The sequence below is a fragment of the Pyricularia oryzae genome, chromosome 2, assembly GCF_000002495.2.
Source record: "Pyricularia oryzae 70-15 chromosome 2, whole genome shotgun sequence".
Taxonomy (NCBI): Eukaryota; Fungi; Ascomycota; class Sordariomycetes; order Magnaporthales; family Pyriculariaceae; genus Pyricularia; species Pyricularia oryzae.
This window is the reverse complement of record NC_017850.1, coordinates 2256212-2278828: the sequence shown is the minus strand read 5'-3', so window position 1 is coordinate 2278828 and position 22617 is coordinate 2256212. Positions and strand designations below refer to the sequence as shown.

Below are 22617 nucleotides of genomic sequence, written 5' to 3'. Positions count from 1 at the left end.
TGAACAGCTACGAGACGCAGTAGCCAAAGAACCAATCCTTAAGATACCAGACCCAACGAAACCTTTCGAAGTCGAGACCGACGCATCGGACTATGCGATCGGAGGACAACTCAGTCAGCGAGACGAAGAAGGACGGTTGCATCCTTGCGCCTTCTTCTCACAAAAACTACATGGACCAGAACTCAACTACCAGATTCAAGACAAAGAGCTTATGGCCATCATTCGAGCATTTGAAGAATGGAAACCACAGTTATCCGGAACTAAACACGAGGTGTTAGTTTACACGGACCACAAGAACCTGACCCACTTCACCACTAGCAAAATGTTGAACAAACGACAAATCAGATGGTCAGAATTCCTGTCAGAATTCCATTTTAGGATCATTTACCGAAAAGGAACAGAAAACGGCAGGGCCGACGCCCTCAGCCGAAGACCAGATCACGAGAACATAGTGCCAGAGGAAACACGGGTTATCCTCACCACAGACGGAAACGGAAACCTTTTACCAGCACACCGGAGCCTTATGACAACAAATACGGTAACCACACCAGAAGAAATACGGAAGATCCACGGAAACAAAGCCCACGGACACCAAGGAATTTCCAAGACATGGAAACGGCTAAAACAGCATCACAATTTTAAAGGAACACGACAAGAAGTACGAGAAGCCATCAAGGACTGCGAACTTTGTGCCAAGAGCAAGTCCGCAAGACATAGGCCTTACGGACAACTCTCTCCCGTACACAAAATTTTCAGTATGGGCGCACGGACCATGCTGTTAACGTTTGCGCGGGACTTCCGCCTGTAGCCCTAACAGGCGCGCACACACGAAAAACTTTTCAACCTGTCGCCCTAAGCACCGTCACTACACGGAACGCCTTTCCTCGCAACACCCATGTATAATCGACAGATCTCCCCTTTGACGAGTTTTCCACTGATCGCGGTGAAGTAAGAGTCCGATCGGCGGCTCGGCGCGCCACCCGCATAGAGGCGCACAAGACAAGGCCCAATCTCGCGATGCGAGCCAGCGTGGCACAAAAAACTTTGCCAGCCGGAAAGGCAGGCGTCCTTCCCCGGAAGGCTAGACAATACGGTTTAAAAGAAAGGGAAATTAGGCTGAGAACCACCCGACGGTTCTTCGAATCGACAGGGCACCCTCTCACCCCCTCACACCTTCTGGGATTGCCTGCAGCGAGGAGGTAGTGCCGTTACGGGGGTTGGTTAGTTGTACGTGGACCGGAAGCACTGTGCCGGCGCGGCAGTCTCCAAAGGGTCCCGACAGCAAGACGTGGTCGGCCCATTGCTGGAGACGGCTTTGGGTAACGGGAAGCAAGAAACGTGGGCACGGCCTTGGTTCGCACCCTTGGTACACCCCGTGGACGGTGGGCCGTGGTGGAATAGTGTGACTGAGGCGCCCCATGCTTCTCACTCGCACTGGGAATCTGCGCCGGGTCTGGAGGACGGGAAGAACTCGATTGCATTCATGTCCACATTGTGGCGCTGGGCTAGCCCAGGAACCAACGGGGGACTAAGCTGTGGATGGACATGTACGGGGTGTCGCCGGCTTTTCGAAGCTTTCTACTCGCACTAGGGACGTACACCGGGGCAGATGATGTCGTCGGCATGTTAGGCGGAAGAGACGCTATTTTAGCCGGAGAGGACGGATGCGCGCGTCGGTCTACCAAGAGGCCTTTTTGTGGATGCGGTAGGCTTAAGGTGCAAACCTTGTATTTACGTGGCAGGCTGGGTATCCAGCGACTAGGAGGGCTCTAGCTGGCCTGTCCGTTAGAGGGTCTGGTCCAACCCTGTGACTATAGTTTACTGTAGGAAATGCAAGGTTTCTGGAGTTCCATAACCTTGTCGATCTACTCCGAAAACAAGGTACCGAGGTTCGGGTCCGTTGGTGCCCTGGGCACCAGGGAATCCCGGGAAACGACCGGGCTGACGAGCTGGCCAAGGCCGGCTCCGCCGGACCGCCGGACCCAGACCCGAGGGCTCAGCAAACCACGTATAGCGGTGCCGGCACGGTCCTCAGAGCCATTCTTTCGAATATAGAGAAGGACTGGTGGCGTAAAGAACTCTGTGAACGGTCCCCCGCATATAGGGAATGGAAATTCCAATACACACCGAGAAAGGAGCCCGAGGAACTGCGTTTGCCAAGACCCCTACTGGGCCATTACTTGGCCATGAGGACCGGCCACGGCGATTTCAAAGCCTACCATGACCGTTTCAACCACCAGGATGCAAACACCTCGTGTGCCTGGTGCTGGAAGCGGACCTCCCCTGAACACCCGGTGCACTGCCGCTTTTCGCGGGCGGTGTGGAGAAACTGGCCGTGGCCTGACAACGACCGGCCGGTCGGGCCGCCAGACCGCGCCCAACGCCGCAAATTCTTCCAGACAAGCCTCGGGCAACCGAAAAGCTTTGAGGCGTTTTCGATAGCCACCAACTACTTCAGCGCCCGCCCCAGAGCGGCCCGCCAGCGCCCCGCGCGCCACGAACGCACTTTACGCCTAGGGACACCGATCGTAAACGACTCGAACTCTGACGAGGAATAGACTTACTGCCTTTTCACCCACACTTCACGGCACAAGCCGTCAGACGAACCCTCCGTGCACCTTAGGCACGGGGTCGCGTCAGTGAACTAACCCCCTAAGCAGGACCGGGCCCGAACCCGGTCAGGCACGATCCGCCTCTGCCCTCCTTGTTTTCCCCCTGTGTAAATAAAGAAGATAGAACGCGCGCCGAGATACCCCTCGGGAGGTTGCTAACGGCCGGCTAACAAGCCGGGCCGAGCCCGGCGTTAAATAATACTACTACTACTACTACTACTATAGGCCTTACGGACTCCTACAACCCTTACCAGCCCCCAGCAAGGCATGGCAGACCATTACAATGGACTTCATCGTCAAGTTACCCCCTTCGGAAGAACCACTCACTAAGACCAAGTACGACAGCATACTGGTTATAGTGGACAAGCTCACCAAATACGCCTACTTCCTACCATACAAAGAAAGCAGCAACGCCGAAGAAATCGCCTACACATTCCTACGAGTGATTGTCAGCAATCACGGACTTCCAGAAAGTATCATCACAGACAGAGACAAGCTCTTCACATCAAGATTTTGGAAATCCCTGATGGAACAGCTAGGAACAGACCACAAACTATCCACAGCATTCCACCCACAGACGGACGGACAAACAGAGCGAGCCAACCAAACACTGGAACAATACCTAAGATGCTATGTGAACCACAAACAAGACAATTGGGTACGGTTGTTACCCACAGCACAGTTCGCTTACAACAGCTCAGAAAACGAAAGTACCAAGACAACCCCGTTTTACGCCAACTATGGATTCAACCCTACAGCGTACGGAGAACCAAGAACCACGACTACGGCACCGCGAGCCGATAAACAAGCGAGCGAGTTACGACAATTACACAAAGAACTCCAGCAGGAACTAGAGTTCGTACGAAAAAAAATGATGAAATACGCCAATCAGCATCGGATGAAGGGACCATCCTTCAAGGAGGGAGATAGCGTCTACCTCATTCGACGCAACATCAAAACACAACGACCTAACAGCAAGCTCGATTTTAAGAAGCTTGGACCTTTTAAAATCAGCAAGAAAATCAGCGACACCAACTACAGACTGTCATTACCAGACACCATGAAAATTCACCCCACATTTCACGTATTACTACTGGAACCAGCACCACACGGCACCAGCACACAAGAAACAATCGAGATCGACGCAGAACAAACCTACGACGTTGAACGAATACTCGACCACAGACGAAACCACGGCAAAACAGAGTACCTTGTTAAATGGGAAAACTATGGGCATGAGGAAAACACTTGGGAACCCCTTAACCACCTCCAGGATTGCCAGGAACCGCTCCGCCAGTACTATCAGGAGTTGGATCTGCGAGCAAGTCAGCCAAGAAAAAGAGGACGACCTAAGAAAGCACCACCTACCATTCCCAGAAGTTAAGGACCGACCAGGACTCGAAACCATACCACCAGACGAACCTACAAAGAAACGATCAATATGCAACACAAAACAAAAACACCAGAAAAACGACGTACCAACGGAATGTTGCGCAAGAACATTCATCTCATCCAACAACGAAGGATTCAGAGAACCCATCGGGAAAGTCGAATCCCAGACAAAATTGGAATCCGGAAGAAGCGACTCCAAGGACACTTCAGGCAGGACTTCGGCTGATCGTCGACGCTCCTCCTGTTCCGCCTCCTCACGCTCCACCCGATCCAATTCCTCCAAGTCATCAATTCCGCGAGACACAGCTCGCATCATTTTTTCAAACCACATCTTCTTTTGTTTGCGAAGGCGCTCGACCTTCGCGTCGGCCAAACGAACTTTCTCGTCCGCCCGGCGACGAGCCTCCTCCGCAGCCTCTAGCTCCTCCTCCAGCTTGGCATGCTGTTGGCCAATCTTGCGAAGCTGAGCAGGCGAAATTCCAAGGACATCGCACCCCGAACGGTTCGACCGCAAACACTCGACACACCGAGAGGAATCTTGAGGAGAAACCGCACATTTGGGTATTCCCCTCGACTCACAAGCAGAACAAGCAGCCATCTCCACCGTCGACAAAAGCAAAGAAGAAAGAAGGGCAGAACGACGCTCTGTCGACGAGCGACCAGATTTTGGTTTGGCTACACGACTAGACATGGCGCAAGAGAGTTAGCCAGGAAGGAAGGAAAACCAGAACAGGGATCAAGGGAGTACGGACTACTTAAAGGCCAAAGGGACTTGGCCAAAGGAGAGGAGACCTGATGTTACGACCAGACAGTTGGGCCGGTACCAGGGAGGCCAGGTGGGGTCACACCCCTCCTGACGACACTCGCCCAGAAAAGTCACCGACCGGCAGAACATGGATTACGTAAGGACAAAGCCACGTGACAGCACGTGACTGCCAAGACAGTTGATCTCAAACGGACAAGGGATGATCTCAAAGATCACAACCTGATCTCCAGAGACCCTGGGGAGTCTTTAAGATCAGAGACCTTTCAGGAGAGATCACATTCGGAACATAGTCTATATAAGGCACGCTCATTACCATGTAGATAGATTCGATTCTAGGATTGCTTAGCAGCAATCAAACTCTAGTTAACCTCAATACTTACTTGAGAACGATCATAACTTCACCCCCAGTCGTTGAGAACCCCAGTTACCCAGTCAGACGCTCAGTTGCTTCAACCCACTGTACTTTACCCTAAGAACAGGTTACCCGATACCTTGATCGTAACATCCTGGTCCGGGCGGAGGTAAAAAGTGGCCTTGCGCGGCAAACATCCCTTCACTCCTTGTGCCGCGTCTAGCCTCGGGCGTCAAAGCTGGCCGCGATTGCCGAAGCTATGTTGTTTTTTTTCAAAGTGTGCTGGCCCAAAGAATCAAGATTGACGCTGCTCGCTCTCGCCCTGGCCCCTGGCGGATCCCCCAGAGGACTGGCCGGCCGGCTTGCCCTGCGCCTCGTTGTCCGCAAGGCTGCCCACGCGACGGCCCGTCCCGGGGAATCGGCTCTGTCCGGTCATCTTGCGCCCCAAGTTCTTGATCTTTTTGAGTATCTGGGTGGGCGGGCGAGCGTCGTCGCCAGCCCCGCGTCGCTGGACCTCGCTCGTGGCGGCGGGGTCCTGCGCCGGGGGCTGAGCCGCAAGGCTGTCCAGGGGAGCGCTATTTGTCAAGGGGCCGAGGAGGCTTGTTTCGACGATCGGCACTGCGGCGGTGAGAGAGAGGAGAGGGAGGGTGGCGAATATCAGGTGTTTCGCAAGCATTTTGTCGGTCTTTTTTTTTTTTTTTTTTTTTTTCCTCTTCTTTTTTGGGGGCGTTCTCTTTATTAGGGTGTGGCTGTAATTAGTCTGTGGTGATACAGAAAGAGGTGGCGAGAAAAAGGAACAAGTCAGGACGGGGATGATCTGAATTTATCCATGTGCAAGGTGCTATCCCTTTAAAAAATTTTCATGGTAATCACAAAATTCCAAGCTAAATAGGAGATCTTCCGGAAGGGTGGGACTCTATTCAATATTGACATTGGCCTGGGTTGATGCTTTGAAAAATTTGATATAGGGCGAAAAGTCGAGTCATATCATTGTCACTAATTTTAGATTGCATTGCATACGAAATCCGCACAACGCTGACCCTGCCGGTCCCGGGATCCCGGATTTCAGTCCTCAACACTTATGTACTAATAGGTGGTAGCCCTAGCTACTGCGAATTTTCACATTTGAAAAAAGCATGCAAAGTTTTCTCGGGGCATTAATAAACTCCGATAAAAAAAGCCAGGGCTGTACCGAGTCCATGTTATGACTCATGACTACGGCGGTGATTTCCGACACCTGTACTACCAAGATACTTATAGAAACATTTAAATGTCCATAGACCTCCATCGTACGTGTGGCTCACTGTGAATAGTTAGTTCAGCTGAAGTGCGTTGTCAGGAAGCTAAGCTTTGCCTGAATTCATGGCTGCTACCTATGTCATACATGCTATACTGCTATTCTTTTACACCATATTTACACCAAATATAGAAATCCAAGCAACTTTATAAGCTATTGCTTCCCTTTATTTCCAAAGCTTGTTTTTATACTAACGTCGTGGCACATATTCTTCCTTGCCAGGCGCCTGCAGCTTGCGGACATCACCTTGGGAACCGAAGTGGGCTAATGACAAGTATCAGCAGTCTGGTTGGCCAAGCATATTGAAGAAACTGCAAATAGGGGCGCCAAAAAGATATTTCAATCGTGTCGTGAATGCATCGCAGCATCCAGTTGCTGTGCTTGCGGTTCATGAGCCGACAGGTGAAGTCCATCTTGGAGCGGGCTACACATGATAACGTAAGCCTGGTTCGGACTCCGGAACATCAGTTGGTGTAATTTCGATCGGCTGTTCTGTTCATTCAAGTCCGATTCAGTGATTAGTAATTACAGTGATTCAAGGTAAGGCTGGCGTTCTGGGAGTGGTTTATATTAAATCCCCTTTATTTAGCTGCTGTGCATGGTAATATCCCTGCACGACGGCTGTGTTCTGCTTGCGGCAACATTCGCTCACCCATTTACCCTGGGAACGTCATGGTACAGCGCGACGCATGAGAAGTTCAGCATCAGCCAACATCTAAATAGTAATTATCGCACGAGCGAGAACTTAGAAGTTAATTTGAATTCGGAATTATCTAGTATTGCTTGTGAATGCGACACAGATGCCAGACCTATGCATGGGCGTAAGCAATCCAAGATAATCCTCCTGAGCGCCGGGATCAATCTAGCGGGAACAGGTAAATGCAGCAGCCTTTATGCAACAATTTTAACTTCCAGTTCGCGTCAAAGCTCAGCGAGAGAGCGAGACGATAGTCCCGTTCATCGGACAGGTGAGCAGCCGTTTCCCGATACTCCAAGGTTCCGGGTCCCGACTCTCGACGGTGGCAAAGGTCTGCACGAAGCGCACCACGAGGTACGAGGCTTCGGTCAAGGCGTATTGCTGACCCACGCAGATGCGCGGTCCGCCGTTGAATGGGACGTAATTCCAACCCGGTCGCAGCGTTTCCCACCTCTCTGGGCGGAATTCGAGAGCGTCCTCCCCGAAGAGGTCTTTGCGGCGGTGCTGCGCGAGCATGCTGTAGAGGACGATGGAGCCCTTGGGGAGGAAGATGGGCGATCTCCCGTTGGGCCCGCCGCCGCGCGGTAGGGTGGTGTCGAACGATGCTTGCTTTCCCAGTATACCGACTACAGAATGCAGACGTAGAGCTAGAAAGATCGGGGGAAATGGGGTTGGGCAAATTAGTATCCCACACCTGTAGTGTTGTGGACATCAAATGCCCACATTGTTCAATTGAAATTTGAAAATCGGATGAGCCTTTTTATGCTTACATTCGTTGATGCACCACCTAACATACTTCATGTTGCGTATATCCTCGTATGTCGGCAGTCTCCCTTCAAGAAACATCACCTCGTTCTTGAGTTTTGCCCAAACATCCGGGCGCCTGGCGAATGTATGGAACAGGTTGCTCAAAAGCGCAGCGGTCGTATCGCGACCAGCCATGAGGAGGTTCATCAACTCGTCCCTCAAGACCTTGCGATCCTGCGTCTGCTTGGCCAGGGCCTGGAGAAAGATGTACCGCCCTTCCGACTTTGGCTCCTTTTCGTCGCCGCCGCGGGCAAGCTCCTCGTTGCGGAAGCGGACAGCCTGTTCTACGTACCTGTCGACGTGGGCGTGGATCATCTTGACGCACTGGTTGGCTTTTTTGTCCTGGTAAACGTAGCGAGCGGGGCCCAGGATGAACCGGAACAGCATGTCGTTCTGGGCATACTCCCAAGCCTCGGCAAACTGCTCTATGCCTTTTTGGCTCCAGGGGCTGCTGCTGGCGTGGGCGCCCGACGCATGCGCCTGCAGCGCCTTGACCGACTCCCCAAACAGAAAATCGGTGATTGAATCCATGGTAAAGGCGAAGAAGAGCGGTGCCAAGTCGACTGCCGAGCCGTCTTTGGGAATGATGGAAAGGAGAATTTGGAAATGCCGCTCCAACGACCCCAGATCCGCAACTTGATCTCGGGCAAAGTTAGGCCGTACCAAGGCCCGTGACCGTTGCCATTTTTCGCCGTCCGCTAAAAAGATTCCCATGCCCATAAAGTGTCCCGCCGGCACGGAACGGAGCTCGTTGTCAAAGTGATCAAACTGCCCGTGCATGATTGCTTTGAGGTTTTCTGGCTCGCATGTGAAAAACATTCGGTGTCGCATGACGTTGGCCATATGAGTATAGCCGTAGGTTTGGAGCCGTTCCACTGTGTTATTTATCAGCCGGTGGTTGTTGATATCACTTTTGATCAAAGTATACGTGAATCCAAGACCGAAAATCGGATCCCAATCTGGGATCTTGGTGACGGGCATGCAGCCGTGGAGTAGCTTCAGTTTGCGGCGTCGATAATAAAGCGTTATACTCCTCCATATCCAGACAGAGGCTATTAGTGCCAAGGCGACTTGGGCAATGATAGTAGATAGAGACATTTTCAGCTTTGTCGCAAGAAGAAACCGGCGAGTTGGGGCAATACTACCAAACAGGTATCAACTTGTTGGTAGTAGAACTTGCGTTTCCCCTTATATATGCCGATCTGAATTACCAACTTACCATAATGATAGACCACTTATCTGATTTCAGGTCAAGATAGTACGTACCATCTAAGCGAATACGGGCGTATTTCATCCTTTGTTCAGTGCCAAGAAGATAACTCCGACCGAACCCCCGAAACGTCCAGCCAACTTGGACGGTATTGATCAAATACATAAGATGATATGAACTCGATACCGAGCAAACCCCGAGAGGACAGAGAGTTTGCTGTTCTTGTTGGACAAAACGTAGCCAATTGTCGTCAAAATGATAAAAATAGTGAGTGGGCCGATGGTTTCGGCTCATTTTAAGCATTTGGGTATGTAACTGTATCGCTATCCTTATTGGCCCTGGTGGCCGTCAGGTCAAGTTAAACAAGACCAATCAACCCTAAATTAACCTGCTCTAATATGCGAAATTTCAAGCTGAAGTCGGGCTGGGTTTTGCTGTCACCTTATCTGTGGCACGGAGGTTTGCTAGCAAACATTTGAAGGCGAAAACAAGAATTCCATGTAACTTGATGTAAAATTTGCCATAGATGACGGGGCTTCTGCCTCGCAACGAATCTCATGATGTGAAAGATCATTAGACGACAAGAAGTTAACGATCTGTTGCCCTGAAAACAGAACCAAGCTACAAGCAAAGCTCCTCAATTGAGTTCACGGGAAATTTCCGCTGCGCGTCCCCTAAAATCGATCGATGATGGACTAGTTCTAGACCTAGATTAGAACATGAACAGACGAATCCAGGCACGCCCATTTCCCGCTTCTGGACGCGGCCCTGATCAACCCTTTTTTAGCCTGGATGCGCCATAATAATAAAGCTGGCTGTTGGAATAGAGGTTTATGCGTTTCAATTCATCAATTGAATGATGATTTACGTGCGGTGCTGCACGTGGCACAGACGTGACTCAACTGGCTCAGACCACGGGTATAAGACGGAAGGACGCTCAGAAGTAGTAGTAGTAGTAGTAGTAGTATTAGTTAACGCCGGGCTCGGCCCGGCTTGTTAGCCGGCCGTTAGCAACCTCCCGAGGGGTATCTCGGCGCGCGTTCTATCTTCTTTATTTACACAGGGGGAAAACAAGGAGGGCAGAGGCGGATCGTGCCTGACCGGGTTCGGGCCCGGTCCTGCTTAGGGGGTTAGTTCACTGACGCGACCCCGTGCCTAAGGTGCACGGAGGGTTCGTCTGACGGCTTGTGCCGTGAAGTGTGGGTGAAAAGGCAGTAAGTCTATTCCTCGTCAGAGTTCGAGTCGTTTACGATCGGTGTCCCTAGGCGTAAAGTGCGTTCGTGGCGCGCGGGGCGCTGGCGGGCCGCTCTGGGGCGGGCGCTGAAGTAGTTGGTGGCTATCGAAAACGCCTGAAAGCTTGTCGGTTGCCCGAGGCTTGTCTGGAAGAATTTGCGGCGTTGGGCGCGGTCTGGCGGCCCGACCGGCCGGTCGTTATTAGGCCACGGCCAGTTTCTCCACACCGCCCGCGAATAGCGGCAGTGCACCGGGTGCTCAGGGGAGGTCCGCTTCCAGCACCAGGCACACGAGGTGTTTGCATCCTGGTGGTTGAAACGGTCATGGTAGGCCTTGAAATCGCCGTGGCCGGTCCTCATGGCCAAGTAATGGCCCAGTAGGGGTCTTGGCAAACGCAGTTCCTCGGGCTCCTTTCTCGGTGTGTATTGGAATTTCCATTCCCTATATGCGGGGGACCGTTCACAAAGTTCTTTACGCCACCAGTCCTTCTCTATATTCGAAAGAATGGCTCTGAGGACCGTGCCGGCACCGCTATACGTGGTTTGCTGAGCCCTCGGGTCTGGGTCCGGCGGTCCGGCGGAGCCGGCCAAGGACGCTCAGAAGCTCGACTCTAGAAAGTTTCATAGAGCATGCACAATAATAACACGTTTACACTTGGCAACGTTTTGTTGATCGATTCATCTACGAAAGCCCTATCAACACCGTGCCTGGAAAACGACGTTGCCGAGACAGACCTTGTGGCTGAACTGGGGCGACTGCTAATCGCAGGTCAACCTCTACCATAACCATCAAGCTGTCGTCGGGCAAGAGTTTACTAGCTATTATTGCCTCCTTGCGTGCCTGGTTATGGAGGGAGTATAGCCTGCTAGGCTTCTGCCCGAAACGGTGTTTGATCGGCAACAACTTGTACATGATCAGTTCAACTTCAAAGGAACGCCGAACGCGAGTCAATGTTCATGTACTGCCCAAAGTCAAGCCGTTATACAAGACATGACATTGCTTTCAGCGCCATGTCCAGAAATGCGTCGTGTTGTAACAAGCTAGTCACCGACTCACCTGACCCTCGGTGGTCACGACAACTTGGCCAGTTTTTGGTTCTCTCCCCGTACACAAAGAGCGGCGCTAGTCAATAGAAAACTTTGGTGATGCAGGGTCGCACTCAAGATTGAGTTGGTTTCAGAAACAGCAAATATAGCCCCCTAGATTGTCTTTAAACCCTAAAAAGTTTTGTACCTTGTCGTGTGATATGGACAAGGTGGTTTTTTTTCGTATTGATCTACTGCCTATATAAGTTGTCACAAACGTCCCATTCTGCGCTTTGTTTTTTTCATTCTCATCATCATCAAAATCACTTCCCTCTCAATACCACCCCACCAAATCTAAAAAAAAAAAAAAATACCTCAAAGCATTTTGCCAGTCAAAATGAAGTTCTCAATTGTTCTTTTCCACTTCACCGCAGCCGCCTATGGCATTGCACTCTCCGCTGGCGGAGTAATTATGCCCCACCTTATTAGCCGCGCAACCGACCCGTGCGCTAGCCAAGCTGCAAGGAACAGCAAGTCTTGCTGTCAAAAGACCCCCGTTGCCGTACAAATTGAGGGCCAAGCCGAGGTATGTTGACCAAAAAGAACCCCTTATTAAGTATACTTTGATCGCTAATAATGCAACTTCAAAGTGCGCTCAACGTGGTAAGGAATTCGTCGGCTGCGACAAGGATGCCGTTGTGCATTGCCAATAGAGTTTAGATGGACGTGGCTGTTTGGTTGGACAAGTTGGGGAAGTATATAATACTGCTTTACTTTCCGGCTTCAAAAAAGGTTCAAATATATCCAGCAGGCTTAGATATACACTTAAAGCTTGGAGGGCAGTTATTATATAGAAATTCTCATCCCTACAGGGGATGTTGCATTGATTCTACAGACAGGTGGATCAAAGCTTATCACTACTGGCAATTCAAAGTTGTTGCTCAGGATCAATATAGAAGCGCAGAATTTGGGGTTACAACTGGTGTATCTTTGCGTAACAACCTCATGGTTATGAGAGATATTGTCCATTCCAAGGTTCAGAGGTTCTTTTAAACAGGTTCAGACTTTAGCATGCCCGGGAAACAAGTGAGAGCGTAGTTACACGATGCAAAGGAAAACCAACTGCTTGAATCCTCACGCTCGCCCCAGTATACCATCCCAACTATAAAGACTAGCTACAAGCCCACACTTGATGGCCATGTTACAAGGTGCATTAAGCAGAAGAATGATGTCCTAATTAGGTCTACCATGCGATGAGGGTGGGACTTGATTACACCTCCAGATGCGTTACTGATCATATTTTGCACTGCGTCGACAGTGGCTGTCTCATGACTTGTTGAAACTACAGGTAAACAATCAACCACGACCACTTGCACGCCATTGCGTAAGACTATCAAAGCTCGCTTTAATCACAGAAAGTCCTGGGAGTTATCCCCTTTACAGCATCGCAAGCGACTAGTTGTCCATAAGAGGACAGAAAAGATATTGCTGCCCCTAGCAACAGTGCAACACATATGCCTTGGAAACGAAAATCATTGGTTCAGACCATTCCCTACTTCTCAAAAATATTACACAACCTGATGTACAACGGCCAGCCTAGACCCTCATTTGGACGCTCGAGATAGAGCACCAAAATCAATACAGACTTGCCTCGTGTCAATTTGAACGTCAGACACGGGCGCTTTCCAATCTAGCAAATCTGATTTGGACTTTTTAACTGCCGCCTTGCGCCCCCGTGCCGCCCTGATAGACTTGTAGACTCCTTGGGCCGGGTAGGCCATCAGTCCCAACATTGCTGTGTTCAGGATGTTAGTGAGGGCTTTTCCCCTTTTTGCCAAGTTGACGAACCACAATCGGGCGCTTGTTGGACTCACCTGATCCCGGCTTCACAATCAGTCCAGCGGTGCCCTTGCCGGCTCCCTTGAGAAAGCCCAGCGCTCCTTCTTCCTTTGCCCCTTTGTAAGGCTGGGTCACGAATCCAGTCAGGCCGTCGTAAAAGCCATGACCAAAGTTCTAATAGTTCAGGTACGTGATTAGTACATATAAAGCACTTTTATGAGAGGGAGAAAAAGAAAGGTGGCGATGTGGAGTATTCAAGAGAATGCAGACTTCAAACCATACCTTTGCGGCAACGACACTACCACTTCCAACCCCCTTGACTTGACCGTGGTTTTTGACCTCTTCGCCATACAGCTTTGGGATGTTTCGGAGACCTTCTGCGAGGGCCAAGGGCGTATCGACCAACGTCCCCTTGGTGACCACCCCCACCATGGAGCCGACGCCACCCGCCGCGCTCATCATGGCGGCGCCGCCTGCGGAGCCACTGCTGCCGTCCTTTCTCTTGAGCTTGTAAGCCCGGAACGGGTCGATAAACGTACCGCCCAGGGCGGTGGTGAAGTCGGTCACCATCCCCAGGGTCGAGGACGCGCCTCCGCTCAGGGGATCCCAGCGCTGCACGTCGGTGTTGTATTCCTTGGATTTTAGGCTTTTGAAGCCAAGAGGAATCAAAGTCTGTTAGCTTCCTGCTGCTCGGCACTCGTTGACGTCTGGTCGGGTAGTCTTTTCTCTAATCTGAACAAGACTTACGCATGAAGATCATCCTTCTTGATCTGCTTTTCGGCGAGCAGAGTGGTGACTACTGTATCGGACAGTCGCAGACGCCTCTTTCCCTTGACCTCGACTTCCCATCGGGCGACACGGCTGGGGTCGATTTCGCAACGCATCTTTTCGAGGGGCAGCCAGCGGTGAAAGGATTCCACGGCGGTCGCAACACCGTCCTCTTGCCCCATCTTCTGTGCCAGTATTGCAGCAGCCCTAGTCGCGTCGGGGGACAGGGCGAACTGCAAGGCCTCGGTGAGCCTTTCGACGGTCATCTCCATTTGAGGGATCGGCCTGGGTCCGGCCCCAGCGGCTGCTACCACGTTGGCCCAGAAAGGCTGGCTGTGCAACAGCAAAACTCTAGGTCAGCAAAAGGGAAGCAAGCTTCTGTATCTGCCAGAAGAAACCCGGAGAAATCAGTTCTGAAGGACTTGAGGGGGATGATCATACTCTCCAAAAAATGGTACGATAATAGTGGGACGACCATTGCTCAGACCGCAGGCTGTAGTGCCGGCACCTCCGTGATGCACCACGGCTGAGACTTTTGTGAAGAGCCACTCTGCGATGTGTAGGTTGTTTCTGTCAGCGCAAAGCACCCTCTTCGAAAGATTGGAGGGAATAATAAAAAGTGAAAAAAGACCTACCATGCGGACAGTCTCCCAGATAAAAGACGTGTTGGTTGCTGGGAGAGTCTCCACCAAGTTTGCTCCATCCTCGTGATATGATGACGCGAACGCCACACCTCCTCGTCGCTTCGAGGATGACGTCTGTGAGTCTTGCTGGGTCTTCAAGCACTATACTTCCGAACCCAACGTAGACGGGAGGAGGACCAGCTGATAGAAAGGCTTCCAGGTCCGGTGGGGGTTGGTAGGCGGGCGGGTCACGCATGAAGAATCCGCAAACATCTTTTGTTTTGTTATATACAGTCAGCGTAAAAAAAACACAAGGAGAGCATAAGTTAGTAGAGATGGAGGCTCACCAATCTCGGGACCCCAATCGGCTGGCTTGCTGACCAGACTAGGGGACCAGCAGTATGTGTGTGGAATGCGCAGATACGAGTTGATGCCCGGGCCCATGGAAGCGTTGAGGGGTTCCAGCTCGAGATCCTGCTTTCTCCACCCGTTGATCACATCGCCGAGTCTTTGATGGTTGGAGTCCTGGTCAGCTAGCTGTACGGCGCAAGTAAAAAAGCAAAGGAACAAACCGAAACCCCGAGAACCTACCCCTGCCACGTCATGAGATCCACAACACCATACGTCAGCCAGTTGGCATTGGCGGGCTCGATGCCCTTCTGCTTGATGTTGGCCAGCGGATGCGGAAAGGCCCTGGTGGCGCACCACGGCATGGTGAAGATGATGTGCACCGGGATGCTCAAGGCCTGGGCGCAGTGGACGTGGGCAAAGCTGGGCGGGTTGGCGATTATGGCGTCGGCGACGAACGGGGCCCCGGAGGCGGGGTCCGCGTCCACGCAGGATAGCCAGCAGCCGTGGAGCATCTCCTTGACCATGCTTCGCTTCCGTCCAATGTCGCCGCCCCGTAGAGACTCGAGCGAAGGCATCAGGCCGGGGTTCTTGACCATGTACTACGACGAGGTGACCGGTATTGGTTGTCAGCAACATTCCATCTCAACCATCATCTTGGTGAAGGGACAGTGAGAAAGGGACTACCGCCAACGTACTGCCATGAGGTCAGCGGGGTCGCCGCCGATGGGATAAAACTCGATGCCCGACTCCCTCACAAACTTGTCAAATGTGTCGTGAGTCGCAAGACGAACTCGATGACCACGTCGCTTGAGAGCCACGCCGAGTGCTATAAAAGGCTGCACATCGCCTAAACGACAAAGGAAAGTTTAGCGTCATTGATCAACCTGGACGAATCTTGCTGGTCGATCCGTGAATGACGCGGGCCTACCTCGACTCCCAACGACCTGGATGACGATATTCAAGCTAGGAACGTTTCCTGATGGGATAGAACCCAGATCATTCGACTGCGCGCTCGGGTGAGGCTCGTTTTGCTGTCCGCGATTTTGCTGACTATCAATCAACTGCCTCAAGTCGGCTTGCGCAGTCGACGTGAAGGCGACATCGATAGACCCAGTAGCTTCATGTCCCTCAAGTTAACCTCTGAAAAAAAGAAATAATCCACCTTTACAAGAGCTGCAACAGGTAAAAAGAAATACCTGTAACGGCCGCCGACACGGAAAGAACATCTCCAGTCGAGTGCAGTTCGTACGGCGGAGGGGGTGCCTCTAGCGCCGCATCGTTGTAGACCAAGTCTGGTTTACTCATTGTGGTGTTTCTCTTTATATATTTGCGGTAGAAAAGCAGAAAATGAACAAACCAAAGGAACGAATGGACTGTTGTTGGGTATCCTTCTCCTTCAGTCAAAATGGGAATTTTTATTTGTACATGCAGCTTTACGTAGTGCGCCGATCCCTTAAATAGTGTACGCGGTTGACCGTCGCAAGGTAATTGCGTAAACAGGGGGTACGATGCGGTTTTTACAGGATCCAAATGAGACACGCAAGTCAGAACCTCCTGCTGTGGGGTCAGGTGAACGAACAACGAGCGCCCCGTTAGCCAGGCAGAAGCCCACCTCGAGGAGAAGCTTCGTTTGTGTAGGTGGGATCGCAGATTTGATCCCCCCCCTACCACGCCAGAATACAGATTCGGTTTCGTCACCACATCAGCCTTACCCATAGGGAAAGGGATGGTTGCCAATGCGCCACAGCCACGACCGGGAATGGAAGTGATTCCCAAGGCGCCCAGGCAGAATTTCTGAAGGAAGCGACAGCCCGAGATGGAAATGATTACGTACGCAGCACAGCTAGCATCTCGTTCGCTCGTTACGCTCGTTAAGCTCGTTTAGGTCTTACGTACATCCCCGTTCGACTGTCATAGAGGGTCCACTTTTGATAAACGAGGACGAGTCAAACCGTCAACATTCGAGTGAAAATTCGGGGAATGCACAGCCGAACTCGATGTTTGCGACAAGGATCCCCACGACAAATCGCACAGCAACTTTATGAGCCAAAACATGCCCGCCCGCATAAGCGGCACGACGCAGAACAGAGAACCCCAAGATCCCGACTTTGATGGGTACATCTCATCTTAGTAGCCCATCCCCAGGCCCAAATAAGGGCATACTACCACTGTAGAGACCTAATTCTGTAACCTTGACCAATTTGATCAACAAAAGGGAAGGTATCCCGTTAACCTAAACCTTTGGCGTGTATGTGGGGAATCAGCTCTAACAGCCACAGCCAATCATCATGCCTACATGCAAGAACAAAGGCAACGCAAATACTAATGTTCGCGCCATAAAACCGGCGAGAGGGCTTTCCGCGGTACCAATCTTGATATTGACGCCCCGTCTGGGATGGCGGGTGCATACCATGTTCCAGAGGTTGTTAAAGCTTGCCTAGATCAGAGATAGCCTCTTGGTTCTATACATAATTCTTCATCCGCATCTAATCCCGTAGACCCGAGGTGTGGAAACCTTGAAAATGAGTTGTACTTTTTGTCAGACTAACTGGGGTAAAATGTGAGTGCTAGAAAACGCAGCATTTTGAATCCCAAACACACCCTCTTCCACACGAAGTCATTGGCCAACCACTGCACTGTATCGTGCACAGACTTGAGGATTTCAGTAGCTATTCTTGAAGTCAAGTAGCTCAGTAAATCTCTCGGCGTGGGCGTGCCGCCCTCATTCTGCCAAAAAAGGAAAGAAGCAAACTGCAAGCCGGTGTGTTAAGTTGTCAACAGACCGTCTGCAAATACAATTGGGCTGAGGACTACGTCGCGACAATAGAAAGTCGCCTCCTGATGATGATTACATGTACTGAGAAGGAAAAGCCGAGGTGTGTCTAATCTGGCGTTTCCCAGCCTCCTTGCAGATGGTATATGTCTATGAGAATCAAAGCCTCTAGCGCCCTGCCTACATACCCTTCAGCCTGTGAGCCAACTGTCCATCATCGGGGGCTAACTGGAGTCCTGCTTGAACTCACCAGTGGTTCGGCAAAAAGAAGTGTCGTTCCGTCGGGGGAGGCATTGGCGATGGATCTGGGGCAGAAGTAACGTTGAACGACGATATCTAATAGTCTGTAGTGTACAACACTAGCTCGTCCCCAAACAGACCGATGACTTGCTGAACGCGCAAGTCGGTGACGGACTGACCTCAGACTCCGTGAATGGAATCACATTTGCTTCACCTTCAAGTTTGAACAGATTTGCGTGCTATACCTGAAGAAAGTTGCGTTTGTGAGATTTCTTGTCAGCTTGAATGTATTTGGTCACGATAGCAGACCCGTGGGGAACGACTTGATATGAAGCGGGATCCCCATTGCCGAGTAAGAAATGGACCTAAACAGTTCCAGGGACTGCCAGCTGTACATTTCAATTCGGTTTATATCGAACCGCCAGAGATATTCAGACATGCCAGGACAAGAAGCCCAGAACGGTGCCCTCCTTTGTAGGTATAGTTCCAATCCTTTGCAATGATCCACTGGGTGGCATCACAGTTGACCACAAAGGCGGGCAATCACTTGTAACGAGAGCGCGGCCATTGTTTCGCGCAACAAGCTCCAAGACGCGAGATCCATGCTGCAACGTCGCTATCAGGGGCTACCGAAATACCAACAAATCGGTTCATGACCATTTGATCTTCTTGACTGGCCGTTCGCTCCGCGATACCGATTGTGTGCCGTGCGACCCGGTGATTTGGCCACAGCAATCAGTGGGCTCACAGAGCTTTGTGAGACCAACGGGTCCTTATAAACTGCTTGGCATGCCCCCTTCTTGGTCGCTGGGTTGCTGTGAGCCAAGCGTTTCTGAAATGAAACATTAGGCGGAAGACGCCATGCTTTGGCACGGTATTGTTTGGCAGTTCAAAGTGATAATGTCGTGCGACCCCGAAGCTGATGGCTTGTTGGCTCGGAGGCCGAGCAACTGCAAGTCCTCCAGAGCACAATGTTCCCTTGCAGCTTGACCCCGCTCTCCCGAGTCCCGGCTCCTGCCTGCTCGCACACGCGTTCCCAGCACAGCGGCCGGACAGTTAATCGAAAAGACGATTTGAGCAAGCAGGATAAAGTGCGGAGCATCACGGCAATGGCAACGCCTACCGGGGTGGGCGATCCAGGGCCGTCACAACCGTTCCAATGTGCTCCGGATACAAACGTCCGGTGCTGTTGAAGGAAATGGGATGTTGGTACTACAATGAGCGGGCATCAAAACGATGCAGAGCATGGATCTCCAAACCCAGTCACCTAACTTATTTCCCATTTTGTTCTTTCTACTTGTATTATTTCTTGCACATAAGAGGTTCACTCACAATTTCAACGACCGATAAACCTCATCAGAAGCATGACTATCGCCATATGACACACCATGGATTCAGCAATAGAGGCATTTTAAACTTTGAATACGACAAGGAAACAGCTGTCCCTGAACAAGTTATTTCGCGGGTCGACCCGGCGGTGAAGAAACGTAAGCCCGCTGATGGCACGACTTGACATATCAGATAGCAAGGATTTGAAGAATGCCGACACTGACCTGCCTGCGGCAAAGTGGTACCTGCTGGCACCCAGATTCGAGGCATATCCAAAAGCGGTCTCTTGTACTGGGCAAGAACAGCAAAGATAGATGCCACGAATGAACCTGGCGATCCTACGCCTTTCTTTATCAAGGTCTGTGCTTTCACTCTTGGTCTCTAGCATGTCAGATTAGTGACCATACTGAGTTAAAGGCAACGCCGCAACGCAGGTCAATCAATTCAGTCGGGGCAAAGACATGTTACATTCCGAGTACAAGTCGATGGAGCTCCTCTACAGCGTAATGCCCGAGCTTGTCCCAGAGCCTCTCGCATTGGTGCTTACGACGCCGAGGATGAGGTCTATTCCTTGTGCCGTTCGTTGATATTTTGGAAGAACTTCCGCCCCTCGATACCTTTGTTAAGCTTGTTGTTGAGACGCATGACCGAGGCACTTCCCAAAGACGGGAAACTCGGACTACCGTATACCGTGAATTGCGGGCAAAACCCATTGGTCTTTCCGCACTGCGACAGCTTGGGGGAGTCCGTCTCCGGATGCCTTGCCCACGCATTCGACATGGAAGAGCGCACCCACAGCCCGGATGAAGAATTGAGGCAGCTTCGACAGCAGCGGTTCAGCAAGGTCATCCCTCGGATTCTCAGACCACTGAAAACGCAAGGGAGATCTCTGCAGCCGGTTCTTGTCCACGGGGATCTGTGGGAAGGGAACGTTGCCATCGACAAGACCACCGGGCGGCCTGTCATTTTCGACGCATGCCCTTGCTATGCGCATAACGAATGTATGTGCTACTACTGTAAAGATGTCTGTCATTGCCGAGCAAGAGGCTAACGGTCGTACTTGGCTCGGCCAGACGAACTCGCTCCTTGGTGGGTGCCTCGTCATAAGATCGCTCGCGATTATGTCAACAAATATGCTCAGCTTAGAAAGCCCTCCGAGCCGGCTGAAGATTTCGAAGATCACGGACTGGTGTATTGCCTGTGAGTCGGGTGACTTGATGCAATTGTTGTGCTAAATTTGCCAACTTTGGGGTTATGAGGTTTGAGGCCTTTGTGTCGTCGCTTCACCCCAACTATCTGGAGTTCCGCAAAATGTAAGGCACCCACCTCCTGATCACTTTCACTGGAAGTAAACAACAGACTATTAAATGCTGGTAGTTATATATTGTCAAAGCCACCATGAAGCAACTTGTCGACAAACATCCTGGAGGCTATGAGCAGTATCGAATCGAGCAAGGGCTTGAACCACTCTCAGCATGAAGGATTCTTCTTGGATTCACACGAACACGCCGGAATTGTTTCTTCTCAACGGCCCGGCAACATGAGAAGCGTCGTAGGCAAAACACTAGAGTCCAAAGGCTGTATGCGTATGGACAAGAGATCATTGCCATAAGCATGGGTCATGGATCGCCCTTTTGAATTACTCGCTGCAATCTAATTTCGAACTGCCGTTGCTAAAATTGAGCGAGGACTACTTGGATTCGCATAGACAACCACTCAGCTTCCCGGTTATAATCTGTGGTCCTACTCCATCATTCAAAAACTTCAGGGGCTGGTGATTTTTCTCACTGTAAAGGTCTTAAGTCACCGCTCCGTACCATTTCCTCACATGCATTTGATCTCCTTCCTATCCTTGCTTGGCCGATCATTATGCAGTGCCGTATAAGACTTGTGTAACGTGATGATTGATCAGCCAAAGAAGACCTGTCTCATAGTCATAAAAGCTATAGCACTGCGATTGTCCAAGATTATCGCTACCATTGCCATTAAGTTCATGCGAACAGCGGGTGACTCCCGATCGATACACACTGAGATTTCCTTGCTCTTCCCACTCAAGCCAGCAAAGCCTTTGTATGTACCGATCCACCAGCCAGGTAACGGTAATCCAAAGTCAGCCTCCATGCAATTCCACATCATACGATTGGAGTACGTTCCGACGATGTTTTTAGCGGGTATGCCTTGCTGAAAGGTGTATTCGAATGGTGTGAAACCAAGGATATCAGGTAAAGGCAACTCTTGACTTGGGGCTACTAAAAATGAACCGTCTCCCGCATATGGATACCCCGGCAGATAGTGGTAAGACAAGATATGAGTTCTCAAGCGAGCAAATAGGAATTCCTATGTCTCCCGCTTTTTCATTTCTAACAAAAGTAGAATTCTTCATGACACAGTCCCCCAGCTTCATATGAAGCCAAGCTTGCAAGTTGCAATGGAGCTGGGCTACGCAAGCGGCAGGAGTATAATGACAAATGGACCATATATGTGCAGGCAGGCTGTACTTGTGGGCAAGGCCGCAAGTGATCACTCCAAGTACCAGGGCGACAGAAAAGGTGTTGCCTGGCGGGTGAGACGAGACATCAGGTGGCTGCCGAACTGCTACCTTGCTTGCAGAAAAGCGAGAAAAACATCAGCATGTTTTAACAACTTAGTGGAATGCCTAGTAAAAAGATTACAGGTAAAATCAAAAAGGTTGATTCCCAATGTTGGAAGGGTTGCGTGGGGGTAAAAAAAGGTGGTTCGTTTTAATTAAAAACTAGAACTAGATCTAGTCTAGAACCTAGGTAGTCTAGAACCTAGGTAGTCTAGTTCTAGGCTATTCTAGCTTTTCTTAATTACGACGTGCATCTTGATCAATCTAACCAAGACTTAATAGTACCGCCTATCCTTGCACTGTCAGATGCCCCGCGACAGAGGGTCGTCCAATACCGGGACGCGTCCCATAACTGCGCAGCGCGGTCCTGTTGAGCAAACTTTTACACTTAACCTTATCCAGCTTGCACCTTTATTCTAATTGATCGGGGCATTCCGAACGTCGTCGAATTATAATATTTTGGAAAGTGTAAAAAGGATGTAAGATGCAACCTGCACTTTTCGCTCTTGACCAGTTTCGAACTTTGGAGGCTACACGCAGTCTTCGGCGCGCGCGGATGCCACGTATACGTATCGAGAAGAGAGATCATATAGGAGCCTAGGGGTTTCCAAAGGCGAGTCATTTAACAATGCGTGCTTGTCTTGGTTGGCTGTCATCCCCACCTAGTTACCCAGAAAACGGTGCCGCCAAAGATGGGCACGCCTATTCCCTGC

General features: G+C 50.9%; 7 protein-coding genes across 8 annotated transcripts; 2 read left to right on the top strand and 5 right to left on the bottom strand.

The window, feature by feature from the left end:
* Nucleotides 1–3598: 3598 nt before the first annotated feature.
* Nucleotides 3599–4561, bottom strand: MGG_15621 (uncharacterized protein; the record flags this gene model as incomplete). Its single annotated transcript, XM_003713949.1, has 5 exons — nt 3599–3613; nt 3772–3911; nt 3981–4034; nt 4092–4467; nt 4532–4561. The coding sequence occupies 5 exons, from the start codon at nt 4559–4561 to the stop codon at nt 3599–3601; spliced, it is 615 nt and encodes a 204-aa protein (XP_003713997.1).
* Nucleotides 4562–5417: 856 nt separating this feature from the next.
* Nucleotides 5418–5798, bottom strand: MGG_08957 (uncharacterized protein; the record flags this gene model as incomplete). Its single annotated transcript, XM_003713948.1, has 1 exon — nt 5418–5798. One exon carries the CDS (start codon nt 5796–5798, stop codon nt 5418–5420), a length of 381 nt encoding a protein of 126 aa, XP_003713996.1.
* Nucleotides 5799–7347: 1549 nt separating this feature from the next.
* On the bottom strand, nt 7348–9021 carry MGG_08956 (cytochrome P450 52A12; the record flags this gene model as incomplete). Its single annotated transcript, XM_003713947.1, has 2 exons — nt 7348–7742; nt 7887–9021. The coding sequence occupies 2 exons, from the start codon at nt 9019–9021 to the stop codon at nt 7348–7350; spliced, it is 1530 nt and encodes a 509-aa protein (XP_003713995.1).
* A 2767-nt stretch (nt 9022–11788) lies between these two features.
* Nucleotides 11789–12104, top strand: MGG_15620 (uncharacterized protein; the record flags this gene model as incomplete). The annotated part of the gene is made up of 2 exons (XM_003713946.1): nt 11789–11977; nt 12042–12104. The coding sequence occupies 2 exons, from the start codon at nt 11789–11791 to the stop codon at nt 12102–12104; spliced, it is 252 nt and encodes an 83-aa protein (XP_003713994.1).
* A 781-nt stretch (nt 12105–12885) lies between these two features.
* MGG_08954 lies at nt 12886–16292 on the bottom strand. 2 transcript variants are annotated; one of them, XM_003713945.1, is made up of 11 exons: nt 16169–16292; nt 15901–16089; nt 15668–15819; nt 15213–15571; nt 14969–15129; nt 14634–14894; nt 14440–14548; nt 13978–14331; nt 13513–13876; nt 13266–13404; nt 12886–13186 (listed from the first exon to the last, which is right to left on the bottom strand). In XM_003713945.1, exons 1-11 carry the CDS (start codon nt 16275–16277, stop codon nt 12996–12998), a joined length of 2388 nt encoding a protein of 795 aa, XP_003713993.1. In that variant the 5' UTR covers nt 16278–16292; the 3' UTR covers nt 12886–12995. The 2 variants fall into 2 exon arrangements, with proteins under 2 accessions (XP_003713993.1, XP_003713992.1); XM_003713944.1 differs by lacking the exon at nt 16169–16292 and having other exon boundaries at nt 15901–16126.
* Nucleotides 16293–17238: 946 nt separating this feature from the next.
* MGG_15619 (uncharacterized protein) lies at nt 17239–18553 on the bottom strand (the record flags this gene model as incomplete). Its single annotated transcript, XM_003713943.1, has 6 exons — nt 17239–17409; nt 17574–17641; nt 17934–17941; nt 17996–18081; nt 18165–18224; nt 18533–18553. The coding sequence occupies 6 exons, from the start codon at nt 18551–18553 to the stop codon at nt 17239–17241; spliced, it is 414 nt and encodes a 137-aa protein (XP_003713991.1).
* Nucleotides 18554–20092: 1539 nt separating this feature from the next.
* On the top strand, nt 20093–21977 carry MGG_08952 (uncharacterized protein; the record flags this gene model as incomplete). Its single annotated transcript, XM_003713942.1, has 8 exons — nt 20093–20315; nt 20388–20514; nt 20574–20627; nt 20719–20866; nt 21023–21088; nt 21281–21459; nt 21802–21877; nt 21975–21977. 8 exons carry the CDS (start codon nt 20093–20095, stop codon nt 21975–21977), a joined length of 876 nt encoding a protein of 291 aa, XP_003713990.1.
* Nucleotides 21978–22617: the final 640 nt, after the last annotated feature.

What these genes read in the sequence shown, in the direction of transcription:
- MGG_08954 (XM_003713945.1), bottom strand. Translation starts at nt 16,277, where the DNA reads ATGAGTAAACCAGACTTGGTCTACAACGATGCGGCGCTAGAGGCACCC. An exon ending in CCAGGTCGTTGGGAGTCGAG is followed by an intron (nt 15,820 to 15,900) that starts GTAGGCCCGCGT and finishes TTTGTCGTTTAG; the next exon opens with GCGATGTGCAGCCTTTTATA. An exon ending in GTAGTGTCGTTGCCGCAAAG is followed by an intron (nt 13,405 to 13,512) that starts GTATGGTTTGAA and finishes CTGAACTATTAG; the next exon opens with AACTTTGGTCATGGCTTTTA.